The 22451-nt window shown below is 41.9% G+C and overlaps 1 protein-coding gene across 1 annotated transcript; it reads right to left on the reverse strand.

Annotated features, from left to right (window-relative positions):
- Positions 1-313: 313 nt before the first annotated feature.
- Positions 314-10147, reverse strand: Pramel5 (PRAME like 5). The gene is made up of 4 exons (NM_001085418.2): positions 10063-10147; positions 3399-3708; positions 2328-2909; positions 314-1483 (listed from the first exon to the last, which is right to left on the reverse strand). Exons 2-4 carry the CDS (start codon positions 3683-3685, stop codon positions 850-852), a joined length of 1503 nt encoding a protein of 500 aa, NP_001078887.1. The 5' UTR covers positions 3686-3708; positions 10063-10147; the 3' UTR covers positions 314-849.
- Between the last annotated feature and the right edge of the window lie 12304 nt (positions 10148-22451).

Consider the following 22451-nt stretch of genomic DNA (forward strand, 5'->3'; position numbering starts at 1 on the left):
CCTGGAATTGGAGATACAGATGGTTGTAGGCACAGGGAATCAAACACTGCTCCTCAGGAAGAGCAGCAAGCATTACCTACCTCTGAGCCACATCTCCAAAAGATTCCATATAGCATTTTGTAGAGGGTCTCATGAAGGATAAGATTATAAAGCCTCTCCAAGGAAAGAACATGTTGTGTCACTGTTTACTCTGAAAGATCTAGGAGGCAGAAGAGGCAAAAACAAGGGGACACAAGATTATTGGGTCAGGGTAAGCACAATACACAAGTATGATGTTGTCAGAGAAGTTACTCAGTAAAACAAAAACAAACAATTGCTTATTCAAAACAGATTTATTAGAACCTATGAGAAATTATAATGGTAACAGTGGTGGTAGAAGATAATAGCAGGCTACTGGACCTCCCCAAGAAAGAGATACAGCTTAATAGTGATAACAGTCTAATACAAAAATACTCCAAGGTTCAGTCAGACTTATACTCCATAAAAATAAGTCCATATACTGTAGAACAGTAAGGGGAGAGCAAAAAGGTGGATGCCATCTGCAGGGAGAATGAAACAGAGACCTCCTATTCAAGTCCATTATGATCTTTATAATGTCCTCACTCTTTATCCCCTTCCCTACTTCTAGGGTCCCTCATACTCAGAAAGTGCTGGAATGAACCCCTACAATTTTCAGATATAATTGCTGTTCAAGGGTTTGTCTGTACTGTAGACATTAGGCTGAAAATAAGCTCATGATTTTCCATCTCAACACAACTACCTCAAATCAGAAGAATTTGACTGACATTCAAAGAAAATGAAATAATTATCTTTCCAAAGTACATCCGAAAATGCTTGAATACATATGTTCTATAACTGTAATGAGTCTCTTGAGACCTGCTCTCCATTTATCAGAGCCCAGGAAAGACCTCTCCTTCTTAATTGCTCAGAAGAATCCAGGCCCTTCAAATTATAAATGAGGAATTCATAATTACGTAAACACGGCATACTCACAAAATAGACCTGCTTTGCCTGCCTTACACCCTTGAGTGTGTTCATAAGCTCAGAACAAAGTTGTACAAATCTGTCTGAAATAACACTATGACCGTCATCATAGACTTCAACAGGGGCAGGGTACTTCTCCAGGGTCAGCTGTGTGAGGTTGGCCGTATGCTTCAGCAGCTTCTTCAGGCTGACCACGGAAAATTCATTCATCGCAATATCAACTTCAGTGAGCTGGGAACACTGGCTCAGCCCAGGCAGAAGGTCACGGATTTGGAAGTCCGTGAGGTGAAAGCACTCCAATTTTAATGTCTGCAGAGTAGCTGTCAGTCTTTCTAGTAGGCTTCCTAGAAATCGATGACTTGAAGGCTTGAAGGTGGTGTAACTCATGTCCAGGTATTTGAGCTGATGGATGCTTGGACACTGGGACAGATACCTCATGTCTAATTCTGAAAGCCTGCAATGAGTGATAGCAAGGGTCTCTAATGGACGCTCAAAGCACCTAGAAAGAGAGAGAGAGAGAGAGAGAGAGAGAGAGAGAGAGAGAGAGAGAGAGAGAGAGAGAGAGAGAGAGAGAGAAATGGCTTTACCTCACTCAAGTTCAATAGTGGCAGAGAAAAGGCTGTTATTTCAAAGTAGCAGAGTTTCCTTAGCCAAAGGTCATTGTCAGACCATTATTAAAATCAAGGCCAAGTTGCTCCCTGATGGAGAGCTACCATGTTCTTCTACGTAAGAAATGTCATCACTGTCTGCTACTGCCTCAGCTCTACAGATCCCTATGAACTAGTAAAAACAAAACATATTTGGGGACAGGTGATATAAAAGGAGAATCCAGAATCTTCAACTGGAAACCACTCAAACCATTCGCAGCTCTGCCAATATTTATCTCCATGTGCTCCAGCTTCCACACAGACTCTGTTCTGTTCACAGGGCTTCCTTATGACCACTGTAATTCACTCATTTCCCATCTGCTCAGCCCCAACCTGTGCTCAAAATACCTCTGACCCATGGAAAGTCAGAGGCAGATGCAAACGGTTCATATAGTTCTGAGGAAAGAATTGACATGACAGGCCATGTGGTATAATATCTCATATATTCTATAGATCAATTTTCCCATCATCAGGGTTTCTCAAGAAACCTTTTCAAAATCATGGACACCTACGTGATGTCTGGTTTTACTAAGGTGACAAGTCAGGATGCAATAGCATCATAAAGTACTATATCAAATATGCTAAGCTCACATCTATATAAATGTAAGCAACTATATGAACTCATATTTAATATAAAGCAGAACAACGACAAAATAATTTAATCACCCCCGGATAAAGCTCTCTGTCCTTTCTTACCTGAGCATTTGGTCCAGGCGTTCTTTCAGGAAGTAGACATTATTCACATGGAGATAGTGAACCTTATGCAGTTTGGAGAACTCAGAAAAGATCTCTGTAACAATATGGGCTTCCTGTAGGTCTGCAAGGTCAGGAGGTCTCCTGATGTTCATGAGAATGAGTTTCTGGAGGTTTTTCATCTGGCCCAGGCAAGAGGCTATCAATGCAAGGTTATATATATCCCAGTGTATGGACTTTATTGCCAATTCCTGGATTGAGGCTACAAAAGAAAACTTCAAGAACCTCAGTTCGGGACAGTGAGGGCCCGTAAACTCCAGCTTCTCACAGATCACCTGTATCCCATCTTTTCTCTGCTCGGCCCACCAATGCAAATAGTTTAGGTATTTAGAATGTCGGCAGTACTTGAGGGAAAGATTCATTTTTATAGTTATGGTCTGTTTCCCCCCTGGGATGGGATGATTTCCCACTGGTTGGTTCTTGCCAAAGACATCTTGAGAGCAGACTTCATGAAGTAGTCCAGCCCAACCATCCCAGAAGTCCTGGTGGGCATTTCCCAAATCAAGCACTTGTAGGTTCCACCTGCTGTGGGTAAAGTAGAAGGACATTCATAGGACAGAAGACACAATGTGTAATCTGCATGACCCATAATTCAACTCCCCTTAAATCAATTCATTTAACAAAGTTTCCATTTAAAGAGGCAGGGACATACTCTTTGCATATACACTATTTTTGTTTTCAGCTGTCCTTCATACACCACAGTCCTGCCTCTTTGTTTCCATTCTAGAAGATACTGACCTGTACAATCAGAAGCCTCTGATTTGGGCTACAGAGATGGTTCTTCCAGGGCTCCAGAGTTCAAATCCCAGCAACCACATAGTGGCTCACAACCATCTGTAATGAGATCTGATGCCTTCTCCTGGTGTGTCTGAAGACAGCTACAGTGTACTTATATATAAAAAATAAATATATCTTTGAAAAAAAGCCTCTGATTCACCTTGGACCCATTGTGAATCCTGTATTCACTTCCTCTCATCCACACACGTTCCTCCATGCTACCTTAGACTCACATACCTAGGTCGATCCTTTTGTGACATCAGCAAATCAAGGCCATCTAGTACAGCTTTCAGGGTCTCCAGGTGATCAATCCCACCCAGAGCTCCCACAGGAAGGACTGGGAAGGGCCATGCTGCCACCATCAGGCTCAGGATCTTACGTTGTCTGCTGGTGAATGCATCCTTGAAGAGTGGTGGGAAGAGTTGCACAGGCAGGTTCAGCAGAGCAGAGATGGTCAAGGCTTCATCTTTCAGCAGGCTTCTTCTTGCCAGCTGCTGGAGTGTTGGTGGGTCCTTGAAGCTCATTGTAGCTTTCAGGTAGGCTGATGCTAAGGAAACATCCAAAGGAAGAAAATATTTCATCTCAAACACTTTTAGCAAGCCTCTTACCCCCACCTCATCCCAAATACATAAACCAGGCAGAGGACCAATCACTGGTCTGATGACATTGGAAACCTTGTTGTATTTCAGATAATTCAATATCAGTCTTTCTCATTGCCACCATTCCTTCAAGGTCCTCCTGGTAATATATAAGGACCCATTTCCACACATCTTCCATGATATTCTGCCCATTCCGATCCAATATTCCCTGTGAGTCCTACTCTACTCTGTAACAGGAGACTCACACTTGATTCTGACACTTTTGTTTTGGTTTTTGGTTTTAGAGACAGGGTTTCTCTGTATATCCCTGGCTGTCCTAGAACTCACTTTGTAGACCAGGATGGTCTCGAATTCAGAAATTCGCCTGCCTCTGCCTCCCAAGTGCTGGGATTAAAGACATGCACCACCACAGCCCAGCTGATTGTGACACTTTTGTGGGAAACAATCAAGCTTTTACTACAATCAATGTAACAACAATATATCATATAAAACAGATACAAATTTTACTTCCATAAGCTTTAGAAGCAGGAGCCATGCTAAGCTCTAACCTGTCCTTTAAGAGATTGAATGCATTGAGGTTCTGAACAGCCTGTCATTGAAGAGTTCCTTCCTTCCTCCCATCACCTTTCCTCCCACTTTCATCAGACCTGGGCAATCTGAACCCTTCAGGTAATCTTCCCTTCCCCACCATCTTCTCTCCTCATAGTGTCATCTCAGGTCTTCTAATCTGCCCAAAGTACCCTGTAATCCCTCTGGATATGCAATCTCCTGCCACTTTCAGCAGACCTGTGGATCAGAAACTATACAGGTAAGCATCCATTCCCTCTCCCATATTCCCTGATCAGCGAGTTTTTTGGGGAATGTCAAGCTACCTTGAGCAGCCTGCTATTATCTCAGGGGACTCAAAATTGTCTTGCCACCTCTCCTCCCACCTTAAACAGACTTGTGGATCCTGAAGTTGAGAAAAGCCACTCAACTTTTCCACTTGATGAGTTCTGTAGGGCAAGTTAAGCTGCCCTGAGCAGAGTGCTATCCTGATGGGACCTACATCCTCTGGTGACCTCAAAGATTGTCATAGCACAAAGACACTTGTTCAACTATGTTTATAGAAGCTTTCTGTTAATAGCACCAAACTGGGAACAACCAGAGATGACCACAGATGACGACTGATAAAGACAAAGGGGTACATCTACACAATGGATTAGTATGCATTTATTAAAATCAAAGACAGCATAAATTGTGGAGGAAAATGAATACAATAACAGGATAAAATGATGAGTAAGATTACTCAGTACAAAAAGTACATGCATGGTATATACTCACTAATAAGTGGATATTAGCCTCAATATACAGGGTACCCATGTTATACTCCACAGATACAAAGAAGCTAACAAGAAGGAAGGAACATGTTAGGATGCTTGAATATCACATAGAAGGAAGATACAATAATCATAAGAGGCTGATGGAAGGAGGAAATGGTGCGGGAGAGGATGGGGAGGATAATGCTTGGGGTCAGGATCAGGTGTGGGCAGAGACAGGAAAGATGCAAGATGGCCATGGGTATGAATGCAAATCTGAAGATGACAGGGATGATTAGTTCTGGCTATCTCCAGGATCAGACTGAAAACTGAGATAAGGCAGTTGCCCAATAATCAATAGGGTGACCTTAACTGTTACACTCAGCATAAGGGAAATGGAACCTGAAGAGGCCATCTACTTTAGCCAGGCAGAAACCCCAGTGGAGCAACAGGGACCATAACCCAACTCTAAAACTTTGACCCAAAATTCATCCTGTGTACAAGAAATGCCAGGATGGAGGATGGAACAGAGACTGAAGGAATAGCCAAATAATAATGATCCCAGAACAAGACCATTCCCATGGACAAGCACCAATTCTTAAAATCATAAATGATCCTCTGTTATGATTGCAGACAAGAGTCTAGAATTCCTATTCTGAGAGGATCCATCCAGCAGCTGAATCAGAGACCCACAGACAAAAAGTGAATGGAAGTTGGGGAAGAATAGGGGGTAGGTGTGCAGGCATGGAAGGGGATAGGTACTCAACAGGAAGACCATAACTTTCAAGTAATGTAGACCCTTAGGGTCCTTGAGACTGAAGTACCATCACATACAGAGAAAGGACATAGGGTTCCCCACACATATGTAGCTTTAATGCAGCTTGGTTTCATATAGGCCCATACAAATGCTTAAGGGGTCTTTCTGAAGGCAGTTGCCTGTATCTGTGATATATTCTTTGGACAAGCACCTAATCTCACAGACTTCATGTGACAGGGTGGGGAGATACCCAGAAAGGGTTCACCTACTCAGAGCAGAAGGCTATGGAAGTGGGGGAATGGTTGAGGTAGGGGATAGTGAGCTAGAGTTAGAAAGTAAAATTCAATCAATCAGTCAATCTATTATACCAGAAAATGCATGAGTCAGATTGTCAGTTTCATGCTTTAGTTGAACTCATACCCAAGTTTTCTTCTCTATAGAATTTTCTTCCTAGTCATTTTATGAATCTATATTCATTTTGAATTAAAATTTTTCTAATGTAGATTACTGTAGGTGAGGATATATGGTGTTTGTGCAGTGACCCAGAGTCCTTGAATATTGCCTCCTTAGCCAATAAACAAGCAGGGCAGGGTAGCTTCAGATCTCAGGAGGTAGAAGCTGAACATTCAGTATTTCATGACTCTTGGCTACATATGGACTTCTGGATATCCTGGGCTAAATGAGGTTGGCTGATTCAAAATAACCACACAAGAAAAGCAAGCAGGCACAGGAAACACACACAGACACACACACACAATCAAGATGAAATGGACACTTTTGGATGGGGTGTCCTGATGGCCATCAATGACTTACCTGCTATGGACAGTCTATCAGAAGCTCCAGTCTCAGCAAGTTCATGCAGTCACCCACACTCCAAGGCTCAGAGTGTCTTGTGGAGCCAATTGAGTCCTTTATACCCTTCTCCTTCCCCCCCCCCCCCCCGCCTTTTTTTTAGCCACACCACTCAGGACAAAGCTGCTTCCTGATAGGATGACAGAAGTCTCCACCCACTTATTCTCATTTTTACCCACTTGAGTGCATCAGGTCTTCATCAGGGAATGTATAAAACTGAGGTCTATGTCCAAAGCCCATCCAGGACACTTCTCAAACTTTGAGCTGGTAGATTTTTGTCTGTCTAGAATTTTTTTTTTTTTTGGGGTTTGGTTTGGTTCAGTCTTTTTGGTTTTAGTTTTCTGTTTATTTTTGTTTGTTTGTTTTGTTTTTTTTAAGGGGGCAGAGACAGGGTTTCCTTGTATGGTCCTGGCTGTCCTGGAACTCACTCTGTAGACCAGGCTGACCTTGAACTCAGAAATCTGCCTGCCTCTGCCTCTGCCTCTGCCTCTGCCCCTGCCTCCCAAGTGCTGGGATTAAAGGTGTGCACCACCACTACCTGGCCTCTCTGGAACTATTATGTAGCCTGAGCTGAGAGGTACATCTCAGTAACAGATTTGAGTGTGGTTGTAGGAGATAAAATGTGTCCAGTATGATTAGATCTCCAGGCAGGCAATGGAGGACCCATAAATGAAGAAACATCCACCAAGTGAGTTTTAAGTATATCTGTTTCTCTCTTTGTCATTCTATGTCTCTGTCTGTCTTTGTCTCTGTCACTCTGTGTCTGTCTCTCTCTTTCTCATCTATCTTTATATGATTTGACTTCTAGGCCAGTTTTGCCTTTGAGGAAATCATTGCAGGATATGAGTTCAAAATTGTTTAGGGTCTTTATAAATGGCTCAGTCTTTTCAAGAAGAATTGCTCTTCCACAGGACCAGCATTCTATTCCTAGCGTCCAAACATGACCTCATAACTATCTACAACTCCAGTTATAGCAGATCTGTCTCTCTCTGCTTCTTTCTTAGGGTAGTGCATGCTAACATATAAGCAAGGAAAACATATATGCCTAAAATAATACAAAACAGCTTGATGTGTTTTGCAGATATTATTGTGTTATAGGCCTTTCATACCAAATCGTGTGAGGCACCATCTAATCTTTCTGAGTTTAACTCCCTCATGCGACCTCTGGGGAGTTCAAGGACAGTCTCAGCTTCACAAGGACACCCTAACTCAAAGCAAACTATCAAATTGAAAAAAAAAAAAAAACAACCAGAGAAAAGTGTTTATGTGTCACACTTTAACCCAATCTTATCATAGGAAGAAGCAAGGCGGTCTCAATGTGTTTGACAACAGTCTGCATAAGATATTTTTCATTACCCAGGTCTAAATAGTTCAGCCTGACAGTGGTACTGCACCCTTTAATCCCAGCACTTAGGAGACAGAGAGAGGCCTATTTCAAGGTCAGCCTGGTCTACAGAGTGAGTTCCAGGACAACCAGGGTTACACAGAGAAACCCTGACTTGAAAAAAAGGGAAAAAAGATATAGTTCCTTTTGGTAAAGCCAAAAAACTGACACTGGCTTGATAGCTGAGAACCCATGAACTAAACCAGTCAGTCTGCTTCACTGAGTTTTATCTGTTCCTTAATTTAGTGGCTCTTTACATACTGCCTTTATGAATTTATTTTTCAGGAACTCTTTTCACATTAGCTATGGTTATCTGAAACTCCTATTAGCAACAATCCTCCAGCCTAAATATTCTACCCAGGAGGTTAGCTGTTATGAACCAACACACCTGGATGAGTTTTCTTCACATGTGATGTGCATGGCTCTGAGAGTGTACCACATTGCCTTTACTCTTTTCCTGACACTAGACATGCACACAAAAACTCCTTCTCACATATCCTCTGAAAATGTGTGGCAACCATATTGTCACAAATGCACATTCTCTTCTGGAATATGTAGGTGAATTGGAAGCTCTGTCCTCTCAGCATGTTAACTACTCAGATGGATGAGGCAGGAGGATGACTTGTATCTATTTTTGCTAGGCAGTAATTCTAAAGATGAAGCCAATTGGAAATGATTCCTGAGAATCAGTAAGCCTGATTCTCTCTCTACAGAGCTATGGTTTCTGTTCTATCTACAGCATTTAGTGATGTAGACATGCTGGATTCTCTCTCTCTTTCTTTCTCTCTCTCTCCTGTCACACTGACTCTTCTCTCTCTGTGCACATGTTTATGTTTGAGTGAAGTGTGTGTGTGTGTGTGTGTGTGTGTGTGTGTGTGTGTGTGTGTGTAGTTTGGTGTGCTTAGACCATATCAAATGAACTTTTATTTTTCAAATACTGATTTTTAATATGGTTCGTAAAAATTTTAACCTCCCCTCCTGTGAGCACCATTCACATATACCTATCTACTACTGTAATAGACATGTGTAGTATGAATCCGTGCTTTCTGAATCCAGATGAAGATTCCCTGGAACTGGACATGAGTTGCCATGTGGGTGAAACAAGGTGCTGTGGGATAACAACCAGTGCCCTTAACCACTGACATCTCACTTAGCCTCAAAACATGAATAAAGTCTTGTTCTCCTGAAACAAACAAACAAACAAAAAAACCTCTGACCTCCAATATAGCCCACCACCCCGAGAGGTAATGGGAAAGAAAGGATAAAAGAGGAAGTGGGCTTGTTTAGAAAGGTTTTTTAGAACAAATCCAATCTGTGTTGAATGGTCAGAAGCAGCAGTTACATCCACTCACAAACACTTCATGGATACACCAACAGGCCAGTCCTTTACAGTCTGGTTAGCAAACACCAAACAGCAGTGGTGGAACTACCTAGCAGAAAGAGCCAGACCTTAGCCTGGGCTGCAATCAGCAAGAGGGACCAAGCAGAATTCATGGAGAATTTAATTGTTGTGCCTCATCAGGGCAGGAATATTTAGCAAGTACTTGAGACTCACAGGCGTTGCAGAGATAGCACTATAAACAAGCCAAGCTCAGCCTCCATCACTGTCTGGGAATCCTTTTTAGACTCTTTCCAAACATCATCTGTCCTTCATAGGTCTTGCTTCACCACATTCCCCTGTCTAAGTTAACATCACTGCCAAAGAGCCCAAATCCTCAGGAGTGGCAAGAAACTGCTATACAGGACAAGAATTTTTTCCATGCATTTCTCTCTATGGAATCTGGACATATGCAGCTCAACTATGCAATGTAAAGCATGCCAAAACATGCAAGTCATTAGCACAAAATGTTTCATTACTTGTGTTTTCTCATGCTTGCTTTAGCAGAATATCCTGTCTCCTGTGACTGTTTCACGCAAAATTCCTTTAGGAGTCTGTATTAGTCAGGGTTCTCTAGAGTCACAGAACTTATAGCTAGTCTCTATATAGTAAAGGAACTTATTGATGACTTACAGTCTGCAGCCCAATTCACAACGATGTCCCAGTAGTAGCTGTGAATGGAAGTCCAAGGATCTAACAGTTGCTCAGTCCCACAGGGCAAGCAGGCAAAAGAGGGAGAGAGTCTCCCTCCTTCCAACACCCTTATATGGAGCAGAAGGTGTAGCCCAGATTAAAGGTATGTGCCACCACACCTTTAATCCCAGATGGCCTTGAACTCCCTGTCCTTATCTTCTGGAATCCATAGCCACTATGCTTCAAGATCTCCATACCAAGATCCAGATCAGAAACTTCTACCTCCCAGCCTCCAGGTTAGGGTCACTGGTGAGCTTTCCAATTCTGGATTGTAGTTCATTCCAAATAGTCAAGTTGACAACCAGGAATAGCCACTACAGAGTCTTTTATACCTGTTCATTTCAACTAAACAATCATTCATGTGTTGCCCTAGCAAAACACCATCCAAACTGCTTTCCAAGGAACAGGTAAGTCTCCACTTCACAGGTAGAAGAAACTCAACTGCATTTAATGCTAATCTGTAGTTGAATTTAGACCTGACAATCCTGAATGTCCCTTTATATCCAGCAACAGGAAAGCAGAGGCCAGATTTTCCCTGTGACTTTGTATTTCTTTGTCTATCTTGATCTACTCAGTTCGAAATAGCCTAGGTTAAAACTCTGTCTAGAAAACAAAACAACAAACAAACAAAATCATTTCTATCTGTTTCTTAGGTTTCCCAGTGCCTTTATACCTTGGCAATGGCTGCTGAAACTTTGTGATATACAACCTACTCCTAATATACAGACACAGGTGACCACCAACAATTGTCCTTAGTGACTAATGATGCCATTTCATAAACTCCCTTAGTTGTTCTAGCCAAGGATCATCCAGATGAATGGAGACCTAGGAAAGGCTAGGAAGTTGGAATTTCTTTATTTCTCTGAGGTCCTGTATTGAGGTTTGTTCTGTTGCTGTGTATTGTGATGCATAAAGCTCTGGTTGCCCATCAGATTGAGGAAATCCTCATGTAAGACAAATGATGCTATATAACCTTTCTCCTTAATACAAAACTATAGGCTGAATAAAGATCCCCACAGCAAATAGCGGGAAAGAACAAAGATGTGTGGGACTTTCGTTCCCAGGCTTGGGTTCTGAGGAGAGAAAATGAGGAGAAATGGAGAAATGAAGACACCATGGGGTAAATGAATCATGAGGACATGAGGGTTGGCCTGTTAAAGTACAAGTAGAGCAGACAGGCCATGTTATCTCTTTGGAATACTTACAGGGATATAGTCACAATAGCATAGAGATTTGATATCTGCCCAGCTCCAGAGCTATTAAGGCTTCTTAGAAATATAAAAGTTCTATGGCACTTGTTTGGGATTTGAATGACCAAAAATGGTGTAAAAAAATCCCAAATAATTTTTACTACAAAGGTCCTATTTATTTGTGCACAGGCTATTCATCACGGAATCATGAGTTGAAACTTAAAGCTTCCTGATAATCCTTTCCCAACCAGATATATTCTCCCAAGCTGGGGTTGGATTGCATATGGTCTCTGAGAAGGAGGGGACTTTGGAGAGCTTTCATATCCTAGAGGGGAGAACTTTGGCATTAAAACCATTGAGGCCAAGTAGTGGTGGCACAGCCAGGCAGGAGTGATCCATGCCTTTAATCTCAGAATTTGGGAGAGGCAGGCAGATCATTGCATTCAAAGACATCATGCTCCATCCTGCAAGTTTCAGGACAGCCAAGCACACAGAGAAATCTTGTCTGGAAAAACAATACATAATCAAACTAGAGAGAAACTGCCTAAAGAAAAAAAATATCCTGAGAGAGGTAACCCAATGACAAAAGAATACACATGTTATGCCCTCACTGATAAGTGGATATTATACCAGAAGTTCTGAAAACTCAAGATACAATTCACAGATCACATGAAGCTCAAGAGGAAGGAAGACTACAGTGTGGATACTTCAGTCCTTATTAGAGGGAGGATCAAAATACCCATGGAAAGAGATACAGAGACAATGTTTGGAGCAGAAATTGGAGGAAAGGCTGGTCAGTGACTATCCCACCCAGGGATCCATCCCTTATACAGTTACCAAACCCAGACACTGTTGTGGATGCCAACAAGTGCTTGCAGAAAGAAGCCTGATATAGCTGTCTCCTGAGAGACTCTGACAGTGCCTGACAAATAAAGAGGTGAATGCTCACAGATATCCATTGAACTGAGCATAGGATTCCCAATGGAGGAACTAGAGAAAGGACCCAAGGTGCTCACGGGGTTTGTAGCTGATAGGAGGAACAATATGAACAATAACATAAACCAACCAGTACCCACAGAGCTCTCAGGGTCTAAACCACCAACCGAAGAGTACACATGGAGGGACACATGGCTCCAGCCACATTTATAGGAGAGAATGGCACTGTGGCACATCAATGAGAGGAGAGTCCCTTGGACTTCTGAAGGGGCCCAGTGTAGAGAATGCCAGGACAGGGAAGCAGAGTGGGTGGGTTAGTGAGCAAGGGGAGTGGGGATGGGATAAGGGGAGGTTTCAAAGGGGGAATTAGGAAGGGAGATAAAATTTGAAATGTAAATAAAGAATAGATCTAATAGAAATAAATAAGTCTGACTGATAAATTACAAAAAAAGAAAAAATTAAACTCTGTGGACTCCAAATAAACGGTGTTCAAGTAGGCAATGAAAGGCAGAGCAACATAAGAATGGCATTAGCAAAGAAACCTTCATTATGCATTTTTCCCCCTGCTTCCTTTACAGAAGCACTTTTCACCTCTCCCTTTAGCTAAATATTCCTTCACCAGTCTTCCTTAGCCTTTTACGTGTGCCTGCTTTAGTGAAACATTCCTTCTTGTGTTTGCACCAGCAAAACAATATCCCACACATCTGACCTTCCAAAGAACCTTATGTTTCCACATCAGACAGGTGTCTCACAGCAGGCTGAAGAGATGAGGCTGTTGTCGTTAGAATTGATCTCAATCTCCTTCCTCACCTTAGTTTATCTACTTCACATCCAGGCTGGCCATGATGCTCTGGACCTGATGCTCTGGGGCTCTCCTTCACAGGCTTGGCATTTGTCCCTCTCCTCTACAGCCTCTGGAATGCTGAGATTCAAAATGTGCATCACCATGCCTGGCTCCCTTTCTTAAAAGCAAATATTTGAGCCAAGATGCTCTTCCTGAAGCACTGTGAATGGCCCAAGACAGTGAAATCATGGGTGTTCTGGATAGGTCCCTTAACAGGGAGGAAGACTGTCCTGGATGATTCAGGAATGAAAGGCTGAGTGGCGATGTAAGGTTTACAGGTAGTACGGGTCTGGGACAGATATGTCCAGGTTTGTGAACTTTTATTGAATGAGCTGAACCTGTGGGCTCATATAGATTTCCAAAATAATGAAAATAATTCGACTTCAAGTACCCATGCCCTTTCAGACTTAATTGGCCCTAAAGTGATTCATGCCTAGATATGCTAACTCAGACACTTGAACAGAAATTGCCTATAATTATTAATTACTGGGGACAGACAGATGCAAACTCTTTGTGAGAGATGGAAGTATGTGTAGCCCTGTATAAGCTTGGCTTCATGGACATTCTGAGGCTGCAGGTGCATTGTTTGTAGAGGGGGACTTATGCCTTGGACACATACAAAGTTGCTGGAATGCTAACTACATTTATTCAAACATGAAGTGTGCACGATGCAAACAAATGGGGCATGAGCAAAACTGTTGTTTTCTGTCCCCAAACAACAGCTTCAACCTCTCAATTTTGTCCCTGCAGGCAGACAAAGAGATGCAGTCTTAGATTCCTTAGGAGCTATAGAGTGTTTCAGATGGGGCCAGCCCAGAAGCTGAGTACAAATCTTCTTTCAATTGTGACCTTTTCAAATGAAGGTGTAAAGAGTACTTAGCCTCATAGGGCATTTTTCCAGAAGTTATGGAAATTGCCAGCTCGGGGTCTGCAGCACCTTTGCTTCACCTGGTTGCAGATACCAGGTATTAGAATTAATGCATGTGAGTGATAAAGAAAACTTCACACCCAAGTCCCTAGTCAGTGGTGGACCCTCCTGAAGCCCTGCATAACTATGAAACCCAGGCCATAGAGAGTAGGTGTGTGCATGCAAGTGATAAAAGAAGTGCATGAAACAATATGTGGAACCCCTTAGTTGTAATTGACTAAATTTAGCTTAAAAACTCTGGTCTTGCACTGCAAAATTCTCACCTCCCGAGGGCCCAGCAGAGAATCTTCCAGTCAAGAACCAAATCTGTGTGGACCCCACACATACACAGACATGCGTTGCTTAGACAACAAAGCCTGCACTGCACAGCTCACCTCCAGAGGACCCAAAGCAAAGAACATCAAGTTGCATCTTACTTGCATTCCACAGGGAGCTAAGGATATGCCTGCCAGACTGAAAAGGTTAGTGCAAAAGTGTATGAATGAACAAATTCAGGCCCTTGATAACATTTATTTGCTTTTTGCCATTTAGGAATGAGTAAAAGTACTACAACCTTTCCCACCAGGTTTTGAGGAATTTGTTTCCACCACGCTTTATGGCCAAAAATGCTTCTGGGTAACTTTGCAGAATAATTTGGGAACAGGAATGGGGTGTGTCCTTGTGCAAATATGCAAGTCTAGAAAGCCTGAGGCCCAAGAATCTATCTTGAAGCTTCACAAAGAAGATGTTAAAGTAATGTATTTAGTGTGAAATGCATCTGCCAAGCAAAGGTTACATGTAGAGCACACATATTCACATGTGTGCTTTGTATATAGATGGAAGAACAGACAAATGAAACCCCATATCCTTACCAACTGCCCTACTAAGGGCACAATGTCGCCATTAAGCTCTTTGTAACAGTTCATCCCTATCTTTCTCTAACCAGTTATAGAAATGATCATAAAGAATCAAGATTTGGTTGAGAGTTAATAATCCTCCACGAATGAAAGATTGGTTTAACATAGGATTATGGAATGATAGACAGCCAGGCTTAGTAGCACATACATGTAAGTTCTCACCTCTCCATGCAAGGCAGGAGTTTTTAGAATACAAAGCCAAATGTAAACCAAAGAACTGAGTCTTACAAAAAGGAAAGAGAGAGGGGGGGGAGAAAGAAAGAAAGAAAGAAAGAAAGAAAGAAAGAAAGAAAGAAAGAAAGAAAGAAAGAAAGAAAGAACAAAAGGAAGAAAGAAAGGAGGAAAGAGGTGGAGTTGGGATATATCTCAGTGCTACAGAGTCAAGGTCCATCCCCCATCTAAAAAAAAAAAAAATGTAGCAGGGCGTGGTGTTATACGCCTTTAATCCTAGCACTCAGAAGGCAGAGGCAGGCAGATTTCTGAGTTCAAGGCCAGCCTGGTCTACAAAGTGAGTTCCAGGACAGCCAGGGCTATACAGAGAAACCCTGTCTCCAAAAAACAAACAAAAACAAAAAACAAAAAAAAAAATGTGAGTGCAAAATTGATGCATGCTGGTGATGGAATGGGGAATCCAAGCCCTTCACAAACCAAGGCAGAAGAATTGTCATGGGAAATAGAGTAAGAATCCATCTTAAAATGAACACAAGTGGCAGGAGATTTGGCTCAGGAGTTAATAGCACTGAATCCTTTTCCAGAACTCATGAGTTCAATTCCTAGCAATCACATTGTAGCTCACCACCATCAATAATGGGATCACAAGTCCTCGGCTGAAGAGAGCAAAAGTGTATTTACATATGAAATAAATAATCAAATCTTTAATACTATATATATCTATATATACATATATATAGATATTCAGCTGATAAAATTGGCCATATTAATAAAGGAGATGAGGTTCTGAAGGTGTGAAGAAGAGCACTTGGCAGTATTTCCTCACTCACTCAGGTTCTTCTCAATTTAAATTTACTTCTCAGAAGTTCTTCAGAGTATTTTACATTCTTGTATTGCTGAAAAAGGCCATCATGATCTGGGTACTATCAGACCCTCCAAGTCATAAATTAGGACATGCACAGCAGCAGTCTATTATCAAATGGAAGTGCTATATATGTGTGTTTGGGCCAAACAAATCCTGAAGGCACATGTATGTTACACGAAGTAGTTGTTCAAATGCCTATGGTTTCTACTCCTGTTACCGTGCCATCAACTAACAAGCATGTACCTATAGCCTCATGGGCTGTTCCCTATGATCAGCTGACTGAAGAAGACAAGACTAGGACCTGATTCTCTAATGTCTCTGCACGCTATGCAGTCACCATCCAGAAGTGTACAGCTGCAGCATTACAACCGCTTTCCGGGGACAACCCTGAAAGACACAGGTGAAGGAAAATCTTTACAGTGGGCAGAACTTCCAGCAGTACACATAGTATTAGTTTGTTTGAAAGAAGAAATGGCCGAATGTAAGATTATTTACTGATTCAGGGGCTGTAGCCAAAGGATTGGATCTATAGTCAGAATTTGGAAAAGTCATGATTGGAAAATTGGTGAGAAAAATATTTTGGGAAGAAGTGTGCAGATAGATCACACCTAATGGAAATAGGATGTGAGGATATTTTTGTCCAATGTAAATGATCACGAAAAGGTGACTTCAGATGAGGAGGAGGTCAATAATCAAGTGGATAGGTTGACCCATTCTGTGGATAGTCAGCCTCTCTCCCCAGGCATCACTGTCATTGCTCAATGGGCACATGAACAAAGTGGCCATGAAAACTGAGATGGAGGTTGTGCTTGGGCTCACCAACACAGACCTCCACTCACCAAAGCTGACCTGGCTACTGCTGTTTCTGAATGACAGATCTGCCAACAGCAGAAACCAACACTGAGCCTCAGATATGGCACCATTCCTCCAGGTGACCAGTTAGAAATCTGGTGGCAGGTTGACTACATTGGAACACTTCTTCCATGGGAAGGACAAAGTTTTGTTCTTGCTGGAATAGATACTTATTATGGTTATGGATTTGCCTTTCCTGCATGTAATGCTTCTGCCAAAACTACCATCCATGCAATCACAGAATCTATGTATCATAGTATTTTACACAGTATTGCTTCTGACCAAGGAACTCATTTCACAGTCAGAGAAGTATGACTGTGGCCCCATGAACTGGTCTTACCATGTTTCCCATCATCCTGAAGCAGGTGGTCTGATAGAAAGATGAAATGGCCTTTTGAAGACACACTTACCTCACCAATTTGGTGGGAACAGCCTGGAGGGCTGGGCCAGAATTCTTTAGAAGGCAGTATATGCTTTGAATCAGCATCTGATATATGGGACAGCTTCTCCTATAGCCAGGATCCATGGGTCCAGGAATTAAGGGGAAGAAAATGGAATAGTTCCACACACTATCACTTCCAGTGATCCTCGAGGAAAAAAAAAAAAAAAAAACTGCTTCCTGTCCCCACAACTCTAGGTTCTACTGGCCTAGAAGTTTTAGTTCGGGGGTGGAGGGGGAGTGCTCCTACTAGGAGTCACAACAAATATTCCATTGAACTGGAAGCTCAGATGTCCTCCTGGTCATTTTGGGCTTCTAATGGCCTTAAAGCAACAGGCTGAGAAAGGAATAACAGTGTTAGGAGTGGTGATAGATCCAGATTACCATGGGAAAATTGGATTGTCTCTCACCAATGAAGGATTATGTCTAGAGTGCAGGAAATTCCTTAGGGCATCTCTTAGGACTACCATGTCCTGTGATTAAAGTCAATGGGAAACTACAACAGCCTAATACAAGCAGAATGACAAAGGACACATGCCCAGCAGGAATGAAGGTATGGGTCAATCCTCCAGGAAAAGAGCCAAGACCTGCTGAGGTGCTTGTCAAGGGTGAAGGAAATACAGAATGGGTAGTAAAGGGAGGTAGTTATAAATACCAGCTAAGGCCACATAACCAGTTGCAGAAATGAAGAGTTTAAAGTAATATGAATGTTTCTGTCTTATTTTGTTAAGAATACATTTGTCAAGCCAGGCAGTGGTGGCACATGCCTTTAATCCCAGCCCTTGGAGGGCAGTGGCCTCTTCTCTTTTCTGTTCCTTGCCATCAGATTAGTCAGTGTTGGGAGCTGACTTTTAGCAGAAAGCGGCTATCATCTCTGCAACCATCTTGGGGTATTTACTTACAGGCGGGACTTAACCACCCTGACAAGAGACAAGTTTTCCTAGCCTGATGTTTTGCAAGAAGACCACCACTGCTGAACACACTCTGATAACATCTTGTTTTTCTCCTATACATCCTGGACCTCTGGTTAAGTGGCTCCAGCTGCACTCCCCAGCTTGTGCTTATATACCCATAGTTGCCTTTCAATAAAGTAGACTTGAGACTCAAGACTAGATAATTGATCCTTGAACAGATAGCCTGTCTTGTCTCCATTCTCTCTTTCTCTCTTACAGACCCCGTTGATTGACCTCCAAACTGAGTCAAGCCAGTATTGAAAAGGGGGAAACTACAACACACCCTCACTACAAATAACACACAAGGCTAGCCTTCTAGCATAGCGTATAGGAATAATCTCTTGTGTGCTATGATGAAGCATCACCTTTTAAGAAAGAGTAAATGGCCTATTAGCAAAAGGCAGGATAGAGAAGGTGGGAGTTCCAGTAGAGTAATTGGAACTCTGACAGATATTCATAGGCAAGAGATTCACCACCCAAACTTGAAAGAAATAGGACTTATGAAACTGAGAAGAGTTAACCATCCATGTGGCAAACAGAATAAATAGTTTAAATAGGTTAAGTAAGTTAGGAGCTAATCAGAGAGCAAACCTAGCAAAAGGCCATAAGCATAATTTTTCTATTATATATTTATCCACACACATATACATGTACTAATAAAGAGGTAATGAAATTGAGAGTAGTGTGGGTTGGATGCTGTGAAATGACATGGATTGTAGGGACTAGAGACAAGGTAGGAGTGATGAGGCTATTTTCTAATTCAAATTTCAATATTAAAATATAAATACGTAAAATATAGGTATTTTTCAAAGAATCATGGTGGTAGAAGATATTAAAAAACTAGTGAAATACTGTGTTTGGGGAAATGTCAAGTTAGTTTTGATAATTACTTTTCTTTTTTTTTTTTCTCTTTTTTTTTGTTACATATTTTCTTTACATTTCAAATGCTATCTCAAAAGTTCCCCATACCCTCCACCGCCCTGCTCCCCTACCCACCCACTCCCACTTCTTGGCCTTGGCATTCCCCTGTACTGGAGCATATAAAGTTTGCCAGAACAAGGGGCCTCTCTTCCCAATGATGGCTGACTAGACCATCTTCTGCTACATATGGAGCTAGAGACACAATCTCTAGAGGTACTGGTTAGTTCATATTGTTGTTCCACCTATAGGGTTGCAGAACCTTTCAGCTCCTTGGGTACTTTCTCTAGCTCCTCCATTGGGAGTCCTTTGTTCCCCAATATAGATGACTATGAGCATCCACTTCTGTATTTGCCAGGCAATGGCCTAGCCTCACTCCAGACAGCTATATCTGGGTCCATTCAGCAAAATGTTACTGGCATATGCAATAGTGTCTGGGTTTGGTGGCTGATTATGGGATGGATCCCCAGGTTGGTTAGTCTCTGGATGGTCCATCCTTTCCTCTTAGCTCCAAACTGTCTCTGTAGCTCCTTCCATGGGTGTTTTCTTCCCTATTCTAAGGAGAAATGAAGTATAAACACTTTGGTCTTCATTCTTCTTGATTTTTTTTTGTTTTGCAAAATGTATCTTGGGTATTCTAAGTTTCTGGGCTAATATCCACTTATCAGTGAGTGCATATCAAGTGACTTCTTTTGTGATTGGGTTACCTCACTCAGGAAGATATCCTCCAGATGCATCCATTTGCCCAAGAATTTCATTCATTCATTGTTTTTAATAGCTGAATAGAACTCCGTTGTGTAAATGTACCACATTTTCTGTATCCACCCCTCTGTTGAGTGACATCTGGGTTCTTTTCAGCTTCTGGCTATTATAAATAAGGCTGCTATGAATATAGTGGAGCATGTGTCCTTCTGGATATATATATATATATATATATATATATATATATATATATATATATATATATACATATATATATATATATATGTATGTATCCAGGAGAGGTACTGCTGGATCTTCCAGTAGGACTATGTCCAATTTTCTGAGGAACCACCAGACTGATTTCCAGTGTGGTTATACAAGCTTGCAATCCCACCAGCAATGGAAGAGTGTTCCTCTTTCTCCACATCCTTGCCAGCATCTGCTGTCACCTGATTTGTGATCTTAGCCATTCTGAGAGGAGTGAGGTGGGAATCTCAAGGTTATTTTGATTTGCATTTCCCTGATGATTAAGGATGTTGAACAGTTATTCTGTTGCTTCTCAGCCATTAGGTATTCCTCACCTGAGAAGCCTTCGAGTCATTACTCCCGACCTAGGATACAGATAGAAAAGCCCAAGGTTAAAAATGGTGCCCAATGTATTAGGAATGTAATCAAAATTTAGCTAAAATCCCAAGCTTAAAACAAAGGATTCAGGTATTCAGGTACAAGCAAACACCTCCCTGAGCAGTTTCCTAGCCTAGGCAAAGGGAGGCTAAATCCCTTTGAGAGGAAGCCTAGCCATCTGAGCAGCAGGAAGCTAGCAGAACAACCTCTGTGCACAAGCCAGAGCTAAATGCAGCAGCAGTGTGATCCAGAGCTGGGGTGGGTAGGCTCAGCTCCCACTAGGTTCTCCCAGGTGTGAGGCTGGGCTCTCATGGAAGGGCAAATAATGGCTCCAACCCAAAACCAGGCAACAGCACCCTTCTAGACTGAGCCTAAGGGTTGGTGTCATATACCATAGGCACATGATGGCCTGAGGAGCCTGCAGATGCACAGAAGGGCAAATGGAACATTTTCCTGAAGCTGCAGTATATCTGAGTAGCCCCAAACTTCAGAAATAATAATGTATAAGTTTAAAACAGTAAAAGAGAAAGAAATATTCAGTTTAAAAATGATGAATGGAGCCGGGCTTGGTGGCACATGCCTTTAATCCCAGCACTTGGGAGGCAGAGGCAGGAGGATTTCTGAGTTCCAGGCCAGCCTGGTCTACAGAGTGAGTTCCAGGACAGTCAGGGCTACACAGAGAAACCCTGTCTCAAAAAACAAACAAACAAGTAAATAAATAAAGAAGGAAAGAAAGAAAGAAAGAAAGAAAGAAAGAAAGAAAGAAAGAAAGAAAGAAAGAAAGAAAGAATGGAAGTTCCCAAAGGAAGGAGAGAATTAGAGAGATTAAAAGAAGAAAAATATTTTCTGTGTTATAAAGTGGAAATAATGCTGGGCACTGGTAGCATACGCCTTTAATCCCAGCACTTGGGGAGCAGAGGCAGTTGGATTTCTGAGTTCGAGGCCAGCCTAGTCTAGAGATTGAGTTCCAAGACAGCCAGGGCTACAGAGAGAAACCCTGTCTCAGAAAACAAAAACAAAACAAAACAAAAAAAAAGTGGAAATACACTTACATGATGCATCTGGACCTCATTTGATTTTGTTTCACCTAATATACAAATACTTGGGTTGTTTTTTTCCAGTAACAATTACAATTTTATATATTCTTTTTAAGGATATCTGGAAAAACAAACAAACAAACAAACAAAAAATAAAAAAACAGTCCTGGATAAGGAAATGACTGAAAAATTTAATGCTAGCATGGCAAGCAATAAAAGAGGGATTGAAAAAATCTAATTTTCAGAATAAAAGATTCTCAGAATAATCCAATCTAAAGTCTATTGTACTATCTTGTGATAGGAATACAAAATGGCAGCCTACTACATTCTTAAATAAAGAGAGTTATGCTGAATTAAAAATACAGATTCACTAGAAAGTGTGGGACATAAAATCATGTCAGTAAGTTTGGTAAGGTAAAGCAGGTGGAGACTTGGAGACTCAGTGGGCAGACACCTGAGGCTTAGGTGATTCCCATCTCCCTGCCAGACTCCTGACTCTGAACATGTGCCATGTTTCTGACATAAAAGAGACATGACCTATGGTCACACTGGCTCAAGACAGAGTTCTGCATGCTAATGAGGTACCTAATAAGGCCTGGAGGGAGTAGCCAAAAAGCTTCCCTTCAAAGACATTCCTCCCTGCAAGAGGTATTTAATCTCAGGCCCATGCTGAGAAAAGGGATATGGTTTTACATAAGCACTTTCCACCATGACAAGAAACTGTTTAGAACTTTGACTGTCTCTTTTCACTGAGATCCACCATGGGGAGCCATGGAGAAGGCCTTAGCCTACAGAGCCATGCCTAATCTCCTATAGAAGGTCTCTCTGAACTACACACAACTGCCACCAAGCCTGTTGCCCTCAAACTAAGGACAATCATCTCCTAGATGGGAAAAGATGGGAGTCCCTCTTTCCTCCCCCAATACCCAGGCTAAACAGTCCCCAGCCTATTCCACCACCACCACCACCACCAC

Source organism: Mus musculus, chromosome 4 (genome assembly GCF_000001635.26).
Source record: "Mus musculus strain C57BL/6J chromosome 4, GRCm38.p6 C57BL/6J".
NCBI classification, from domain to species: Eukaryota; Metazoa; Chordata; class Mammalia; order Rodentia; family Muridae; genus Mus; species Mus musculus.

What these genes read in the sequence shown, in the direction of transcription:
- Pramel5 (NM_001085418.2), bottom strand. Translation starts at nt 3,685, where the DNA reads ATGAGCTTCAAGGACCCACCAACACTCCAGCAGCTGGCAAGAAGAAGC. An exon ending in TCACAAAAGGATCGACCTAG is followed by an intron (nt 2,910 to 3,398) that starts GTATGTGAGTCT and finishes CTTTACCCACAG; the next exon opens with CAGGTGGAACCTACAAGTGC. An exon ending in CGCCTGGACCAAATGCTCAG is followed by an intron (nt 1,484 to 2,327) that starts GTAAGAAAGGAC and finishes CTCTCTTTCTAG; the next exon opens with GTGCTTTGAGCGTCCATTAG.